The sequence below is a fragment of the Calypte anna genome, chromosome 13, assembly GCF_003957555.1.
Source record: "Calypte anna isolate BGI_N300 chromosome 13, bCalAnn1_v1.p, whole genome shotgun sequence".
Lineage (NCBI taxonomy): Eukaryota > Metazoa > Chordata > Aves > Apodiformes > Trochilidae > Calypte > Calypte anna.
This window is the reverse complement of record NC_044259.1, coordinates 15422044-15440354: the sequence shown is the minus strand read 5'-3', so window position 1 is coordinate 15440354 and position 18311 is coordinate 15422044. Positions and strand designations below refer to the sequence as shown.

Here is an 18311-nt window from a genome sequence, read left to right as displayed (position 1 = left end):
ATTCCCAGCCTCACTTGCAGCAACGGGACTGCGAAGGGCACCAGCTCAAGAGCCCAACAACTTCTGAGCCCTCTCCCTCCTTCTCTCTTGCAGTCCAACAAAGTTCCCGTTGTGCAGCCGTCCCATGGAGTCCACCCGCTCACCCCACTCATCCCTTACAGCAATGACCATTTCAGCCATGGCTCCCACTCGCCCCACTTGCCCGCTGACATCAACCAGAAACAAGGTAATGACACCACTGGGGACCTGTGTGGTGGGAGGGGAGCAGTGCTGGAAACCTCTTTGATCAAGGATGTCACCATCCTGGTCACAAATCAATGACAATGGTCAAGAGCTTTGGTTAATTGGGGCATTGCTTAGCAGCAGGAGTTTATTTAGTGTTTTATTTAGTGTTTTATTTAGTGTTTTAGTGTTTTGGCAATGCTTTGTTATCCTAATGAAGAGGAGTTTGGTATCAAAAGTGCCAATTCAGCTGATCCAGTGTGCTCAATTCTCTCCTGCAGCTCTAGACCAAAGCCTGCGAGATGATGCGTAAGAGTCAACCAGAAAATGGAAAGTTATCTTTCCTTTGACTCATACCCCAACTGTTGTCAGGTTGTCATTTTGAGAGAAAAAAATGCCTGAAACAGAAAATATTTTGACTAAACAGGATTGGTGTCTGGTAGCTAGCTGGATTGTTGTAAGTGTGTGTCTGTTGCCACACGTTAGGTGGTTGTCACACAGTTTGGCTCTTGGGGTTCTTGTATGAGTCCAGGACACATCAATTAGCTCGTGAGGCTGCAGAGGAAAGTACAGTAGGTAGAAGTTAAACCCTGAACTGTAAAATAGAGGTATGTGCACAGGAATTCACCCCAGCCCATCATTTTTCATGGGTTGCTGGCAAGCTGAGAGTGAAATCTAACTTTTCTCAACCTTAGGTTAGTGCATCTGTTCAGATTCCCCAGGCTTTTGCACAAACCTGGTCTTGATTTCACATGAAAGCAAGCAAATTCACAGTTTTGTGTCACACTACATTCAGGAAGTGGTTCAGGGTCCAACAGAGCCCAGAAATCAGTGTGAAAACAGAGGCACAAAAACAACTGTTGTGTTTTGGGCAAAGGTCTCCACTCAAGAGGGATCCAAACTGTCCCAGGGACATCAGCTTTGCTAAGTTAACCTCATTGCTAAAACGATGGGGTAATGAGGATGCTCTTGGCCAGAGGATGTGCTGAATTATCCCTGGTCTGAACCCTGAGGCCATGTTCTGGACTCATCAGGGATGCTGATGGGGAGGATTTAGGTCCAGTGTAGAAAATACCCAGGCACATCCTGGTTTTCTTCCAGCCAGCAGTTTGCTTGTCAGCCCCCAGAGTGTAGTAAACTCAGCAGAAGAATCTGAAGAGTTAACCAAATAAACCTATTAAAAGCTCAGCTAATGGCAGATTTCTGACCGTTGAGAGGAAGCGTGCAGATTCCCAAGTCTCCCAGGAAGGTGACCCAGCACACCTTCCCTCACACACCCTTTGTAGCTGCCTCACAGAGCTCTGCCCTACTCCCAGAGCCCCTCACCCTGAGCTGCCTCCAGGGGCTCACTGAAAGCCTGGAAAGCCTTCAGCAATCTGGGAGCAGCTCACCCGAGGGATGAGCTGGTTAAATCCCTCCATGGGGGTTATGATCAGCAGTGGAGTCCCTCAGCATTCATCACTGTGGTAATTCTGTAATTCTCTCAATGATTCTGGAAAGCTGCACACCCTCAGGGCAGGCACTTCCCAGTCTCCCCTTTCCCCATTAAGCCTTTTAAGACATTTAAATCAGTGACAGGGGCAGCTTGTCCATCCTGGAGACCCCCCAGATCCTATTTATGGAGAAGGTCAGACCATCATCCTCAGCTGGGAACTGCCTCCATGGTGCAGCTGTGCTCTGCTTTGCATCCCTCATCCCTAAACTGCTGGAGAGAGGGTTTCCTTCCCATTCATTCTGTCTGGATGGGTCCCATCTCTGTTTTCATCACTGAAACATCTCCCATTATCACTTCATGTAAGTGCTTGAGAGTCGCCGTTGTGCTCATTCTCACAGCATCCCTTTAAAGTGTTTCACAGTAGCCCAAGGACACACAGACAAGGAAGTACAAAATCCTCTGAGTCAGTGGCTGGTGGCCCAACCACTGGGCCAGCAAGAATAACTTGTGTTCTGGCTTATGCAACTTGGATTGTTGGAGGTCCAAATCTCAGGGAATCCTGGCAGCTGCCTGACACAGGTGCTGCTTTTGTTTGACCTTTAGGGGGCTGTTGCATCCCACTTGAGCACAGCCACAGGTAAACCTCACACTCAGTTATGTATTCCCTTCAGTTCAGCTGCATGACTTTTAGCTGAGTCCTACCAAGATGCTTGGAGTTTGTCTGTGGCATTCTTAATAATTTATCATTAATAAAGAGAAGAGAATAATCATGACTTCTGAGTTGTCAAAGTGCTTGCAGCTAATCACCAGTTTATTCCATGCAGTAATTGCCCAGGGCAGCTGCTGGACAGTTTGTACCCAATCTTTGTCTGAGGCTTATTAGTGTCAGCATCCCAGGATGCTCTGACAGGCTTCAGCCCCAGTTCCACTCCCAGCTTCCAATCCAGGGGTCAGCCTTAGGCTGGTTTTGCCAGCAGCACTGGGGTTGTCTTGAGTCCCACCCACAGCCCCGGGCTCCACTGGCTGTTTTTAAGCCCAGATGGAAGCTGAGAGATGCTGCTGTGGCTGTCTCCTCCCCTGGCCATGCCACCCATGCCAGCAGCTTTGAAGATCAGGCAGGGATTCCCCATGTGAAGGGTGAATTCCCAGCTGGCACCATACCCACCTCCACTGTTCTTGGCACCCTCAGAGTCCATGGAACAATTGCTTTGAACTCAAGTGGTTGAAAATGGAGCTAGAAATGATGCCTGCTGGAGCATCCCTCTGGCCACTTATGGGGAGCCTAGGATGACTGATGGGAAGTAGTAACTGTTGGCACCTGAACAGGCTCCCTGGGAAGGACATAGAGATGTCCAGAGTCATATCAAATCCTACCCAGAGCAAATTGCTGCTTGGCCTTGGGGTGGTACTGAGTAGGGATGATGCTTATGCAGGAGCAAGCTGCCTTCCCCACCCTCTTGCATCTATTTGTGTGATTCTGCAGCAATGTGGACAACCCACCACATCCCCACAGAGAGAACCAGAGTGATAAAAAGAGCAGCTATAATATCCTGCCTCTTGCAGGCAGCTGTGTCACCAATATTCCTTCCCTGCTGCCCACAGTCCCCTTAGATGGAGCAGCTGGAGAGTCTGGGTGAGCTGAGGAGCAGAGTGATGGATCTAACTCATCTTCTCCTCCTTTCCCAGGAGTGCACCGTCCTTCTCAGACCTCAGACATCCCTGGTTTCTATCCCCTGCCTCCTGGTGGAGTTGGACAGATCACACCGTCGATGGGATGGTGAGTGTGGAGATCCCCAGGCTGACAGCCACTCCCTAAGGGGGGCAGTTGATTGCACACACCATACTCTGTAACCACCATGGTGCTTTCACCCCAGCTTCACCCCTTCTGCTTGCTCTGTGATGGGGAGGAGGACTGAGCCCTGTTTTAGAGATGGGGAGCAGGTCTGTGGAGAGGCTGAAGGCTTTGTCCTGGCTGGGGTGTCCCTGGAGTGGCGTTGCAACCTGCCTGATTCAAACCCATCCTCTGCCTTACATCTGGCTGCCTGTGTGGATTAGGAAACCCAGGGAGAGTTTCCTACCCACCTCTCCTCACAAGAAAAGCCTCTTTTTTTGAGTAGGAGGTAATTTTCTTCCTTGCTGGGGTTTTCAGCACAAGCAGTGCTTTCCCTGAGCATGCTGCTGGTGTGGTGCTATCTGATGGGAAGCTCCATGGTGCTTCTCAGGGTCTGACATGTAGGGAAAAAAATCCATCATGGCAGAGACCTGCCCAAGTGAGGCACCCTGGTGCCCTGGCTTGGTGGCACCTGCTGGCCCAGGTGGGACAGAGGAGGAGGGATTATCAGCTGGAGCATTCCCAAAATGTCCCCCCTGCACGATTCAGGAGCATCCCACAAAGTGGAGCCTGTTGGGAACCCTGCCCCAGGGACATGAGTTAAAAGTGCAGCAGTGCATGCTCCCCAGGCAGTGCTGCTGGCTTTTGTCACTGTGGTGGCAAGCAGCAGGAGGTCTGGTGGGCAGGGCTGTGCAGGCATCGTCACTCTTTGGATTAATTTTTAATCCTGGTCGGTGACGTAGGGGCCTTGTGGAGGCTCTGGGGAAGCTGGAAAAGCCCAGCAGAGCTCTCCAGATACAAGAACATCTTGTAAAATGGGAGAGGTGAAGCGTTTTAAAACACAAAGTAAAAATGTTAGCTTTTTGTTTTGTTTATGAATTTCATGTTCCAGATATTTAAACCACAATGAAACAGAGGCTGAGGCCTTTGATACACAGTTCTGCTTCAAAGAGATTACATTTTGCCTTCTGTGCTAAATCTGCTACTCTTGGGTGATGATTTAACTCCTCATAGGACGTGATTCATCCTCAGGAAAAACAAGTAGTGGGGTGACTGTGCTGTAGCATGAAAAATAGTTGGGGTCAAGGAAGGAGCCTGTTTGCCAAGGTCCACTCTCAGGGTGGGATACTGTTAAGGGCAGCCCTGAGCATGCAGGGGATGAAGAAGTCTGGTTTTGCAGAAGGTTTTGTTGCTCGGTTGTTGGTGGAGGGAGTTGTGGCATTGCCAAGAGCTGCTCCAGCATCAGCAGCGTTTGGCATCCTCAAGCAACCTCGTCAGACACGTTCATCAGTGACTAACAGAGCAGAGACAGCAAAGCAACAAACGGCCCTAAGGAGCAGAGGGCAGCGCCTCGAAGTGCCCATGTCTGTAATACAGCCTTCCCTCATCCTTTTGCCTGCCCAGAATTTAGGGAAAAAGCCAAAAAAAAAAAAAAAGAAGCATTCCTGGTATGAGTGGGTGCAGATGCAATGAAGTCCAGCAGGTTTGGGGCAGCGTTGACCCCCGTGTAGGAGGCAGCAGGCAGCAGGGGCTGCATGACAGAGATGCTTGTGCCAGGGATGCTTGTGAGAAGGATGCTTGTGACAGGGAGGCTTGTGACAAGGCTGCTCACACTGGTACCACCAGGCTGGGAAGCAGCAGAAGCTGGGCAGAAAAGGGCTTTGTTCTCACCGAGCCCTTGGAGGAGGAGCTGCCATCATTCTCTCTGTAATTAGCTGGGATGACAGTTGGATAAAAGCCTCTCAGAGGCCAAGTCGAGTGAGTTTTTGCCAGCGGGAGCCTGGCAGGAACCAGCCAGGAGCCTGCAAACCATGTCACTCACCCACTCCCCAACCCGAGCAGCAGCCCCTCCATGACCATCCCATGACTTTTTGCTAAGCCACTCTCCCATCACCAGGTGATACAGAGCTGTCAGACTGTATTCCCCACCATCCGAGATCCGTTTTGCAGTTGGGTTAGTTCACACCTCGGAATCACTTCGGATGAACCCACGACTGCTCAGCTCCTTTTCTATCCCAGCCCCTCAGCCTCTGCTGTAGCGCCCGTCACTTCTGGATTAGCTCCGAGTGTTTTCTCGGCCCTGGGGCAGCCGCCTTCAACTTCAAAGGTTGTTTGGGGAGCACTTGGCTGTTTGTTGGTGTGTTTATACCCGCCGACATCTAAGGGGTGGGAGAGGGCTTCTGCCTGGCAGGGTGTAAACAGAGCCCCGCCGCCTCCCCTGCCTTTCCTGCAGACAGATCCTACCGATTTCGGTCAAGCCGAGACACAGCAGCAGAAACAGAAACCTCCTTCCTCCTCAGCTCCAGGGTCTGAATGTCTTTATTCTTCCTCAGGGCAAAAACTGCCCTGAAAAATCCCGGGCATCCAGGAGCTCAGTCCTTCCCTGAATAATAATGGGCGTTTTTTTTTTTTTTTTTTTTTTGGCTTATTAGTGATGAAAATAGTTGGTACTTTTCTTAGGCACAGCTCTGTGTGTGCAGTCTGGCTGGAGGAACAGGAGCATCTGCAGGGATTTAAGCACCCTGTCATATCCTCCTTGGGCATCTTGGTTTCCATGCAGTTTTAGTCTGGGAGCATCTTTTGGCAGGTTTGCAGAATTAGACAAGGTATTTCTGAGATACCTCCTTATAGAAGCTGGGGGTTTTCCCTTGCTAGGAACAACAAGGAACTTCCTGCAGAGTTATTTTAACCATCTCAGAAAACAATTTCCAGCTCCAGGTCTGGTATAGGGCCAGTTTCCAGTATGAAATGACTTTGAAAAGAAATGTAGGACTGAACTTCTGTGTTGTTTTAAAACAATGGGCATCTTTTTAGGAACGTGCTGGGGAAACCAGAGCATTTCTGAAGCTTTTACAGGGGCAGAGTTGATGCTTTTTCTTCAAGCACCAGGTCCTTGTGCTTGGTCATCCTCCCAGTGCATCTCCGAGCTGCTGAGTCTCTTGTGCACTGCACAGGGAGACTCCAACCAGGCTTTTTTAGTCCAACAAAAAGGCTCTTTTAGACAACTTCTGTGCAACAGTAACATCTCAGTGTTTTAGCACACAGGGTAATGTTTTAGCACACAACTCAGAACTGCAGCTGTCTCAACACTGGTGACAGAGGTGGGGGGTCAGAGTTGGATCCAACCTTTGCAGGGAGGCCCGGCTTCCCCCAAAATAAAGTCCAGTTGCCCCTTGAGCCCAGGGGACACCCCGAGCATCCCCCAAGCAGAGCTCCTGGGGCCTCGGCGCCCTGAGTCCCCTTAGCAGAGGGTATCTTTAGCAAACACCACGTAGCTGTGGATACTTTATAGCCTCTTTCTTCCCGATCCCAGGCAGAGCCAGTCTGTCTATCCGCTCCCGTCATGTGGATTTAGACAGCCGTATTCGTCAGCACTTTCCACTGGGGCTTCTTTCTCCAGGTGAGTATGAGCTGTGTGAGACAGGGCAGCAGCTCAGCTGGTCTCGCCGCTTGCAGTGTGTGTGGTAGGAGCTTGCAGCAGACCAAGACCATGCACCTTCCCCCTGAGGCAGCCACGGGAAGGGAAGGAGGTTTTAGGCAGTGCTTGGTCCCAAGGGCACTCAGGAATATCGAGCAGGCTGGGAAGATGTGCAGCGATTGGGTTTTAATCACCAAAAGTCAAAACAAAGCCAGAAACCCTTGCCTTCAGCTCTGCTTTGGGAAGAGAGGCTGAAATCCATTACTCAGGAGTTTGCTCATTGTCACGAACCCCAATCCTGAATTTATCCTTACTGCCACCACCACTGGGTTTTGCTTTGCAGAAACTGATCCCTTTTGTTTGGTCTCAACCTCAGATGCAGGACAGGCAGTGGGCAGTGATTTGCTGACCTCCCATCAGTACAGCTCATCCCTCCAAGATGTAAGCACAGCTTCTGCCTCCACCATCCTGTCCAGGGGCCTGGCACAGCTGTGGGCTGGGAAGGGGTTGGCAAAATATCCCCAGGCCCCAGTGATGTCTTGATGGGGAAAATACATCCCCTGTGGATGGAAATCTCAGAGCCAGCCCCTCCAGGCACGCTGGTGGGCAAAGCCACCATGGCTCCAGTGAGGAATGGAGGCTGTGCTCACTCACCAGCTTTTGCTTTTGCTTTGTGTTGTCCTGAAGAGCCAAGAGTGGAGCTTTCCCACAGGAAAACCGTGCAAATCCTTTCCCCAGCAAGCCCCTAGCCATGTGAAAGCTTCAATCCATGCAACCCCTGATCCTTGCAGCCCTCAGTCCATGCAGCCCTTGCTCCACATCAGCCCTGCAGCAGGGGCAAGGCAGCACTGCCAGCCCTCCCTACTCTCTGAGGCATCACTTTGCCCAGCCTCGAAGGCAAAGGCAAGAGAGGAGCTAAAGGTTCCCTACAGAGGCCCAAAAGTCTCAAAGTCTCCCCAAGCCCAGCACAGCACCTCCAGCTTGCAGGATTTTTGGGGTGGATTTTGCAGCACTGCTGCAGCCGAGCGAGTACACCTGGTCCGATAAGGATCAGACTGTGCTGGTAGATTAAATTAAACAGCTTTTCTTTTCGTGCCAGCATATCTAATGAACAGTTCATCTCCCATGGGCAATTCTGCCATCTCAAGCTGCAGTCATAAAGTGGCAAGAAGCTTGGCAAAGCTGCCTGTGCTGGCTTTACCCTCTAAAGCTTGAGAGAGAGCTAATGAAGCCTGAAAGCTAGCAAGACCTTTCGTGATCTCAGTCTTGTGTTGGTGGAGAGCATTGCTTGGGCAAGATGCACCTCCTAGAGTTGCAGTTTGGTTCATGTTCAGACTTATGCTGTTTCTGTTAAAAGAAAGGCACGGGGTGGTCCTGATCTTTGCCACCCAAGCCCTGGGTTGAGTTTGTTGTTCCTTTCTGCAGTGCTCATAAGATACTGCAGCAACAGAGACCTGCTGCCCGTGGTTGGAAGCACCCTCAGTGTGGCTCCCACTGCAGGATGGTTTCCTCACAGTGGCACCCAGACCTTTTCCACCCAGGTGCCCAGTGCTGGGGACAACCCAGGGGTGGCTGCTCGGCACCACGCACCCATCTGCTTTCCGTGTCCTTCGCTTACCGTCTGCCTCTGCCACCTGGGAGTGCCATCCTGGGAGTGCCATCCCACCTCCCCACCTCCCCAGTGTCCCCGGCATGGCTCATCCCCTCTCTGTTGCAGGTTCACTCACCCGTTGATGCTGGGCTCTGGCATGCACACCACTGGCATCCCACACCCTGCCATCGTGCCCCACTCCGGCAAGCAAGAGATGGAGCACTATGACCGTAACATGTAAGTTGGAAATGCTCCTTCCCACCATTAGCACCTTAATGCCCCTTTCATTTAATTAGAATCAGTAAGGTTGGAAAAGTCCTTTAAGATCAAGTCCGACTGTGAACCCAACACCACCGTGCCAACTAAACCAAGTCCTGAAATGCCATGTCTGGTTTTTGAATGCTTCCAGGGATCGTGACTTCCCTCTGCAGCCTGTTCCAATGCTTGAAAACTCTTTCAGTAAAAAAAAAAAAAATGCGTATCCAATCTTAACCTCTCTTGGCACACCTTGAAGCCATTCAAGCCAGAATCATACCCCCGTGGTTGCATGGGAGGAGGATGGGCACAGATCTCAACTTCCCACCTCACCTGCTCGTGCCATCGGGTGGGTTTGCTGTTGAGTCTTCTGCTGAGCTCGGTGCCAGCTTGGTGGGTGGCTCTGACAGCTCCTCTTTTGGTTCCTCCAAGGAAACCTCAACCAGAACCAAAGAGAGAGAAGGAAGCCAAGAAGCCCACAATCAAGAAGCCCCTGAATGCTTTCATGTTGTATATGAAAGAAATGAGGGCCAAAGTCATTGCCGAATGCACCCTGAAGGAGAGTGCTGCCATCAACCAGATCCTGGGGAGGAGGGTAAGAGCACGTGGAGCTCAGCACCATCATCCCAGAGCAGTATCCCCATCCCTTACACCTGCTCTGGGGCATGTAACAGAGTCCTGCTCCCAAAAATGGGTGTTCTTACCCCTTAAACTCATCGAGTCTGATGTGCCCCAGAGTGGGGCAGCTGCAGTGGGATGGGCTGGGAGGGCTGAAGCTGGAGGGGAGGTTGGGGCCACATCTCACTTTTGCTTTTGTCCTTGCAGTGGCACGCACTGTCCAGGGAGGAGCAGGCCAAGTACTATGAACTGGCTCGGAAGGAACGGCAGCTCCACATGCAGCTCTACCCAGGCTGGTCTGCCAGGGACAACTACGTGAGTGGCTGCCACAGCTCAGACCCCCTCCCCATGGCATGGCCAGGAATGACCCTGGGGGTGGCTGACAACTGGTGGTTGCCAAACAGCCCTCCTGTCCCTAGCAGTGTTGTACCTGATGGCATGGTAGCTATAAAAATTGACATTTCAGGAGCATTTTGAACATCTCTTGGTTCATTGTCTGTCTGTAGCACAGATCTCATAGCTCCCCAGCTACCAGGGTAGTTTGCTGTCTTTTTTTCCAAGTAATAAGTAGAAAGGAAAGTACCACAGTTTCTGGTGGTAGGGTCAGTACTTGGGAAGCCTTTGGGCTATTCCCTGGCACATTTAAAGGTTCTTCTTTAAAAGATTATAATTCATTTCTCCTTAGCTGTATAAATCACTTCAGCAGCACCATGTTAAAGGAGGTTCCATGGGAGTAGCAGTGCTGCAGAAGCACAGGACATGCTCTGGGTCTTTCTAGTGGATTTTTCACCTGTTTTCGTCTTACATGCCTAACAAACTGATTAGAGACCTGAAGCAAAGCATACATTCAGTCCATCCACTCGAGGGCTCTGCCCTCTGATCTAAAGCTCCATCATTTCTTTTGCAGCCACTTTCTTTCCTCTGGGAGCCACAGAGCAAGCACCCATCCAGCCCACCCCAACCTAAGTCCTCCATCCATAAAGGCCAAATGCCCTTAAACAGACCAAAACCACCCCCAAAAAAATGAGAGGGCAGAGATGAAGGAGAGGTTATGGGAAGTCCCCAGCCCTCATTTCCCTGCAGCATCTCTGACTCCTTGCAAGCACCAGGAGCTCAGCATCCACATGTAGCTCTGCAGGATCAGTGCTGGATGCTTTCACCCTCCACAGATGCCTTTAGAGGATCCATTTCTTTAGATCCTTAGAGGACACAAAGGTCCATCTGCTGAGGGTGACAGCATCAGTGGGCACACATCTGGAGGATATCAGCATCTGGAGAGCAAGGCACCACCTTCCTCCTCTGTGGAAATCTCAATCCTACAGCATCGATTATCTTGGCAAGGGCTGGTTTCTTACAGATTGTGGAAGAGGATTGAGCAAGGAAGAGGAGGAATGTAGGTCACTTCTGCAGCACGTGATGCAGATATTGGGCAGGAAATACAGTTGTTCCCACACTGAAAAAAAAGCTTACCACAGCTTGGAGCTTCCCATCTTCACTCAAACCACAAGAAGTCATATAAAAAGTCAATGGGCAGAGGCACCCTGTGAGCTGCCTGCTCCATGCAAGTTAGATTTGCTCCTGCACCACTGTGGCATCATTAATAAGCTCATTAGGAGATGAGGGGAGTTGGGTTTTGACTCAGTTTGGGCATAAAATTGGGTTTTCTTGTTAGTGAGGGATGGAAACAGAAGAACGAGACACGGGTCCGAAGCTGTGAAAGCAGTGGAATAGGTAAATTTTAATTATAAATAAATTTCTGGGGATTTCCTCAGACTTTCCCATTTGAAATAAGGGATGTTCCTCTTGGTAACTTACTATGGGGCAAGCAGGTATAAGCCACCACATGAAAGCAGGTGTTGGGAATGGGGAAGGTGCTAAAGCAAGCCACAAGCTTTTTAAAAAGGTAGAGAGAGAGAGAGAGGAGGAATAGGAATAGGCCAGGAAGAGCCACTGTTGATCATTCTGCCACTGTTGCAGGAGGCAAAACTTGTTTAACTCCATAAATCTACGTAAATATATTAGTTAAATCAGGTCTAGCTCCCAAAACCCTTCCCAGCACTCCTGCTCTCCTGGGCTAACAGCTTTTGCTTTGGCTTCCTAGGGGAAAAAGAAGAGACGAACACGGGAAAAGCAGCAAGATTCCAACTCAGGTAAATGTGTGCACCTCAGCTGGTTGTTTCTGCTGGTTGATAATCCAAAGCAGTTGTCATGTTTTCTTTTATTCTTCTGAGCTTAACTAAAATATGTATTTATATATTTTAAGAAGTGATAAATCAATATTAGTGAGTTTTTCAGAGACATGGGTGAAGTAAACCCTGGGGAGTATGTGAAAACTGAAACATTTTTGGCCAGTGCATAATGTCATATCCCTAACCTTAATCTGTTCAAAATGTTTATGGTAATTGTCCTCATCAACCCTATAGATACCATTCATGAAAGAAAACTCCTCTCCAATACATCAGTATTCTGTGTGGGACTAAAAGCAGTGACAGGATTGAAGATCACCCACGGCATGACCCTAAATTTAGCTTTAGTTTCAGAGTAACATGGAGTTCAAGCAAAGTCAGACTAAAAACCATCCCAGCTGCTAATGAGTCCCTTAATTACACAGTAGAATTTCAACACTTTAGGAAAGGCCACAGAGAAGAGCTTTGCCTTTAAAATTGGAAGGGGAATAATGGGGGGCAGAGTAGAATAACCTGGGCCTGGGTCTCCCTGGTGCTAACTCTGCTTTCAGCCTGCTTCTGCAAAGTTTCCTCCTCTTCTTTTCCATGTGCAGTCTGAGCTCACTGGCAGCCCTGTTTAGTTGCTACTGGGAGGGCTGGGAGCAGGTAAGGATGCAGATACAGGAGGCAAGGAGTGCCTCTGGGATTTGGCAGCTTTTTCAAACTTCACCAGTTTGAAGAGCTGTGAATTTGCCCATGATTGCCTATATTTGCCAGAGCTGAGACTGTTTCCCAAACCTCCTCCTTCTCCAGCTGCCAGCAGTGATCACTGATTATTGCCTAACAATCAGTTTTTTTCCAGGAGAGGTGGTGCCAGCACTGGTCTTCTGCAGAAAAACAACACCCCCCAAAAAATTGGATTTTAGTCTGTTAGTCATGTGTTCAAGTGGCTAAAATGATGTTGCCTCTTTTCTTCCTCCTGCTCCTCCTCCTCTTTGTGCCTCTGCCTTGCCCATTCTCCGCCACGCATGCTTCTGTCTTCAGATCCTGCCTCTCCTAAGAAATGCAGAGCTCGCTTTGGCCTCAACCAACAAACGGACTGGTGCGGCCCGTGCAGGTTTGTATCAGCCTCTCCTCACTGCTGGGGTGAGGGGTTTGGCTCCCTGGGTCCTCCTGGAGCCCTCCCAGTGCCTGCGGGGGCTGCTCCGGGCAGGCGGGATGGGATTTTCTCTGGGCATCCTCAGGAGCTGCACTCTGGGTTTCTTAGCCCTCCCCTGGGGAAATGTTGGGGTGATGCTGTATGTGCTCCTCAGCTGGTGGGACTTCCCTGGTGTTAAAAGCTTGTTTCCAGGGTGGAGACCTCTGTGACCCTGATATGGGGCTTTTCTCCCCCGTTAAGGATTTCCTATTGTATAAATAGGGCCAGCAGAAAGTTATTAATGGGTTTGTTTTCCCTATTTATACTGGGGCTGACCATTTAATTCAAGATCCAGATCTTCTTGGTCTTGAAGTTTTGCAGCACCCACCATGGGCAGGCTGGGGGAACTTCAGACAGCAAGACAGAGTCTCCTTTGCCTCAGGCAGTAAACATTGCTGGGTGCTGTCAGTTTTTAACTGATGAAGAAACTGGACAGAGCACCTCTTAATTTCTCAATAATAGTCCAGAGAGGAACTTTTGTGGGCCCATCACTCCCACAGCAATGCCACGGCAGCACAGAGCATGACTCCAGGTTGTTAGGCAGTTCCTGCCACTTCCCTCTGCCTTTGTTTGAGCTTTCTTAATTCAGCTTCTCCTCTGCACTGCTTCCCCATTAACCCAGGCTGCTGGAGTGCTTCAAGACCTCAGCATGCTTTGATTTTCCACCCTTTGCCTCAAACCTTGGGTAGGTGCAGCCATCCCACATCTCATAGAGCAGCTCCAGGGTTCTGCTTCTACATGCCCTGGTCACCTGTAACTTCCACCTGAGGATTTGCAGAGGTTAACTGGTTCAAACTAGGTGTTCCTGCTCCTGAGCTCTCCCCCTCCTCACCCTGAGCAAACTGCTCCAGGGTGCTGGAGTTCCTAAAGGGGAGGGATAAATCCCTTCAGCTGTGTAGCAGCCACATCAACCCTAGCCCACAAACCAGTTAATTACCAGCAATCTGCAGGATCAGATCTGCTTTCCTCCCCTTTCCCCCGTTACTTTAAATAAAATCAGTGAAGCAATGGCTGGGTTGCTCTCCTCACCAGCAGCTCATTGCAGCTCCACATCCTGCAGCTACTCCGTGGGAAACACAGCTTCTGCTCAGGGAAATTACAGGCCCTGTAACACAACCTCCCAGCTCAACACTCCATTCAGCAGGGCTGTCGGGTTTGGTATCGCAGTAATTGGGTCAGCCCGGCTTAACGCTGACACTGACAGCTGTAATAGCACTGCTCTTGTTCACATCCAGTGCAAAGTCATGTTTAATACTGGGCTAGTTAATACATATTCTAACACTGTTTAGTTTTCATTAGTAAGATCAAAGAAAGGTGTGTGCCCGCATTAGTGAGTTCTCCATTTGATGTTTCCCTCAAATGAGCCAGCCAAGGCAGGGAGCAGGTAGGAGGAAAATGCTCTTTTTTAGCTGTTCTAGCTGCAAAGTCATTAATACCATCTCCAGCAGAGGACTTGTTCCCTCACTACTGTTGAGGTGACATGTGACATCTTGAGTGCTCTCTGGTTTTGTTTGTTTTTTTAAATATATTGAGATGCTGGAGGGAGGACCCACAGCAGGTGAGGTGAGGGATCCAGCCCATGGAGAGAAGGAAAACCAGCTCAACACAGAGTATGTAAAGATGAGACAGGGTGAGGGAGTGACTCTGGAAAGCCAGGAGTGGTTAAACTCATCTGGGTGTTGGAGATGACAACTGAAACTCAGGGTAAATATTTCCATTTTCAATACAAAACAGCAGAATTGCCAAGGGATAGGGAGGAACCATGCCAAAATCCAGTGAGAGCAAGAACAATACAAGATCCATGTAGTGGGGAACCTGAGTACCTTTTCTAGGGGTCCCTGGTCCCCAGAGGCTGCTGTCTCCTGGACCTTGGTCTCAGTGAGCTTCACAGTAGAAATGCAGGGTAGGGGAGGAGTGTTGCCACCCGTGAGGTACTTTTGGGTAGAAAACCCTTTTTGTGAGTAAATCTTCCGGGCCAATGGCTGCTGTCTGACACTCTCCACAGAAAGGGAGTGTGGAGCTGAGTCTTTCCCAGCTGCAAACCCATTCAGGTCCTTCTCCTGCCTGGTCTCTCTCTCTGATGTCTTCCCACATTGCATTTTGTGCCTGTACCTCTGCTTCCTATGAGAGAGAGCACAGCAAACATTTCCTGCCCAGGAAAGCCATGGGCTGAAGTGTCAGAGTTGTTTTTTCCTTAGCTTAGCAGTTTAAATGTGCTCTACCTTCTGAATACCCAAGAAGTCATCTTGAAGGAAGACTCAAAAGGCTCAGGACAAAGAACCAAAGCAGGATGTCCCTAAGTCAGGAATTAATGCGAGGTATTTTGAGATGGAGAGGTGGCTGCTGAGGTTTTTGCTGCAGAAAGAAAAGCCAAGTAGATTGTATCTAATGCACAAGTTAAAGGAAAGTGCTAGGAAATGGGCCACAAGACTTTTTTTTGTGACCTTACCATTTTGGGGCTAACTTGCATTGCTTGAGGAGAGAAGCCAGAAGTGGCACAGAGGGCAGTGTCCTGACCCTGGCCATGTCATCTGCCCTGCCCTGTGTGGTGGCCCCAAGCTGTGACATGCTGGCCATCCTGTCCTGTACAACACACACATTTTATCCTGGAACTCAATGCATTTGCCCCACTCATTCCCCTGGAGTGGAGAAGCCTGGAGGGCAGCGTTAGTGCTGGGCTGGTGAGAAATGGCTTCTTTTATTTGCATTTTAGCATTAGTTTTATTATTGGTTTTATTGTCAGTGCTTTAATTTTTATTATTACTTTAAATTTTCCTTTTTTTTTTTTTTTTTTTAGGGCTTATTACTATGATTTTTATTCTTGCTTTTATGACACCCCCTCCTCTCTCATTTTGGGGGTGAAGCTTTTCCTTTTCAATTCATCAGTGGCAAGGAGACCGGGTTTACAATCCCGGTTTCCAGCCCTGGTGCCCGGTCCCGGTTCTAGGTTCCAGTCCCGGTCCCGATCCCGGTCCCTCTGTGGGGCCACGGAGCAGCCGCGGGACGCGCCCCGCTACGGCCGCTGTTTTGGCGCCTCCTGGCGGCCGCGCCGTGGAGCTGCAGCCACCTCGGGCCCTTCCTTCGCTCACCTCGGGCCCTTCGCTCACCTCAGCCCCGGTCCCATCACAGACCCCCCCCCCCCCACAATGGAGACCGAACCCCGGCCGGGTTGAAGGCATCGTCCGGCCGAGGGTGGCGGTGACCTGGGCTGCGCAGCCCTGAGTTTTTGCCGAGCGCTGTGTGACGGTGATGCTCAGCCTTTATTCACAGGTAACTCTCTCCACTGTTCTTAGGAGGAAAAAGAAGTGCATTCGGTACTTACAAGGAGAAGGACGCTGTGCCAGCCCAGTTTCTTCCGATGGAAGTGCTATAGACTCCCCTCCCTCTCCTCTGGACGCACTCCAATGCATCTCCTCTGCTTTTCCTTCAGACAAGCTCGCAGCCCCCGCTGACTCCGCACACAGAGAACCGCCCGACCCCTTCCCCGTCTCCGCTCACCTCCAAACCGCCACCTGCTCCTCCTCCAGACTGACCACCCGCTCCTCTCCTGCGCCCACAGAGTCCCCAGCGTACAGCCTGGCCTCCTCGGGGACATAGTCCCAGCTTCACCACCACGGTGGCCGGGACACTGGGCACTTGGCTCTCTCTCTGTCTCTCTCCCAAGTGGTTTCGCTGCCCGGTGAACAGGACCAAAAGCCCTGCCCAAAATTCCCCATCTCGCTGTAAAACGTGCAAAGTTAGGCAACAGGATGGCATAAAGATGCTGGAAAACTCATTTGGGGTTGATTTTTTTGGGGTTTGTTTGGGTTTTTTTTTTAAAAAGGGAGGGTGAGGGTTAAAGATAGAAAAACGATTTCAAAACAGAACAAAAAGTTGAAAAAAAAAAAAAATTGCCAAAACTTAAAGTGCTGATGAGTAAACGAGCCTTTTGTCCCTGCCCTGTGCTGCTTTTTTTAGTTTGGTTTTTTTGGGGGTTTGTTTCTGGTTTTTTACTACATTCTCTTCAAGTCTGGCAGACAGCAGAGATGAACTCCCCAGCTTGCTGCAGTAGATGGTAGGTGCTACCAACCCAACACTGCCTTCCCCTCCCTGCCCTCCCAGCTGCTTTTAAAGCGTAGTCATTCACCTGCAGATCCCACGTAGCCATTACACCATGGAGCTGGAAAAGCTGGAATAGGAACCTTGTTTTTTTAAAAAAAAAAAAGAAAAAGCCCTTATTGTGTGAGAATTAAATATAGCAGCTTTAGCTTTCTTATCTAACTGGGTAAAAGAGAAATGAAATATTTAAACTGAGGTGATTTTTTTCCAACTTGTTTGAGAACAGGAAGCTGTTGTTTACAGGTAACAGGACTCTGTGCAGACAGGAGCCATTCCCAGTGTACAGCATGGCAGAGGAGAAGGGAGCACTCACTGGACAGTGAAAGGAGCTTGGACTGGATGCTGAAAGGTCAATTCCTCAGTGTAGGATTTCCCTTGCTGTTAGAAATTGTCCATGGGCAGAAATCTCCCCAGGAGACTGATCCCAGGCTGTCCCAGCTTTGCCAGCAGCAGGCTGGCAGCAGCAGGACACAAACCTGCTCTGTGCTTCAGGCATCACCCCTGGGTATGTACCCTCAGCCAGATCAGAACCCTTTTGTTCATCATTTGGTGTCTAACTTGTTAAAAAAACTTATTCTAAAAGAATGGAATCTAAAAGATCTTCCCTCCACATCCATGATGATGCCAAATGGTTTTGTATTCTCTCCAGCTTCAAAGCATTTACCAGTTCCTGGTATTTTTATTTATATTTTGAACTTGATAAACTAGCAACCACTCTGGACAGGTTGTGATCTCCCTGACATGATGTAAATCCCAAATTAATCCAAGTTCTTGATTTACTTCAGGTCTCAGACTTCTCACAGAGACCACAACCTAGTTCAGCACAGATTTTTTTCTGCTTCAAACAGATCCTACACTGCTGAAGAGAAAAACTAACACCACACAGAGGGAGAGGGGAGGGGGGTGTCTATTTTTTCTACTTTACAGAATAGGCTTTAGAGTACTGAATACAAGTTATGTAGTAATGTTATTATAGAACTGCAAGAAATTTAAGATGACCTTTAAAATGTACAAAATATTTTTATATTTTTTTTCTTAATGCAAAAACACAAACCCTAATTTTTTACATGGGACTAAACTTTTTAAGCAAGTTTATGCCTCTGAGATTGAAAATTAAAAAAAAAAAATTAGTCTGTAGAGCAGCTTTGGGTTTATTCCCTTTATTTAGGTACTTTTGCTTATAGTAGTGTAGGTTTTTTAATTCCAGTTTTAGTTTAGAAGACCCAAACTTAACTGCTTTATTCCTCTCCTGTATAAATGTAACTTCAGAAGCACTGAAAGCAAGCTGTGTGCACAAACCTGAAGTCTGAAAAAAAGCATTTTAAAGTCTGAAAAAATCATTTTAATCTTTAGAGAAGGAGCATTACCTGAACTGACTGCCAGCTGTACACTTAGCCATGTACTTGCTGCACTCAGAGGGTTAATGGTACAGCACTAGACCAAAATGCAATCTTAAATTAATTGCAGGATGCAATTAAAA

At 49.1% G+C, this 18311-nt stretch overlaps 1 protein-coding gene across 4 annotated transcripts in view; it reads left to right on the top strand.

The window, feature by feature from the left end:
- Positions 1 to 16680, top strand: part of TCF7 (transcription factor 7) — a 64221-nt gene extending 47541 nt beyond the window's left edge. The window contains exons 4-11 of one of the 4 annotated variants that reach the window (XM_030458871.1): positions 94 to 226; positions 3344 to 3434; positions 6802 to 6888; positions 8624 to 8734; positions 9185 to 9347; positions 9578 to 9685; positions 11472 to 11520; positions 16164 to 16680. In XM_030458871.1, coding sequence (XP_030314731.1) covers positions 94 to 226; positions 3344 to 3434; positions 6802 to 6888; positions 8624 to 8734; positions 9185 to 9347; positions 9578 to 9685; positions 11472 to 11520; positions 16164 to 16330 — 909 coding nt within the window. In that variant the 3' untranslated portion in view covers positions 16331 to 16680. Of the gene's footprint in view, positions 1 to 93; positions 227 to 3343; positions 3435 to 6801; positions 6889 to 8623; positions 8735 to 9184; positions 9348 to 9577; positions 9686 to 11471; positions 11521 to 16026 lie in introns of all 4 variants that reach the window. The other 3 variants (XM_030458872.1, XM_030458873.1, XM_030458874.1) reach the window with 3 other exon arrangements.
- Positions 16681 to 18311: the final 1631 nt, after the last annotated feature.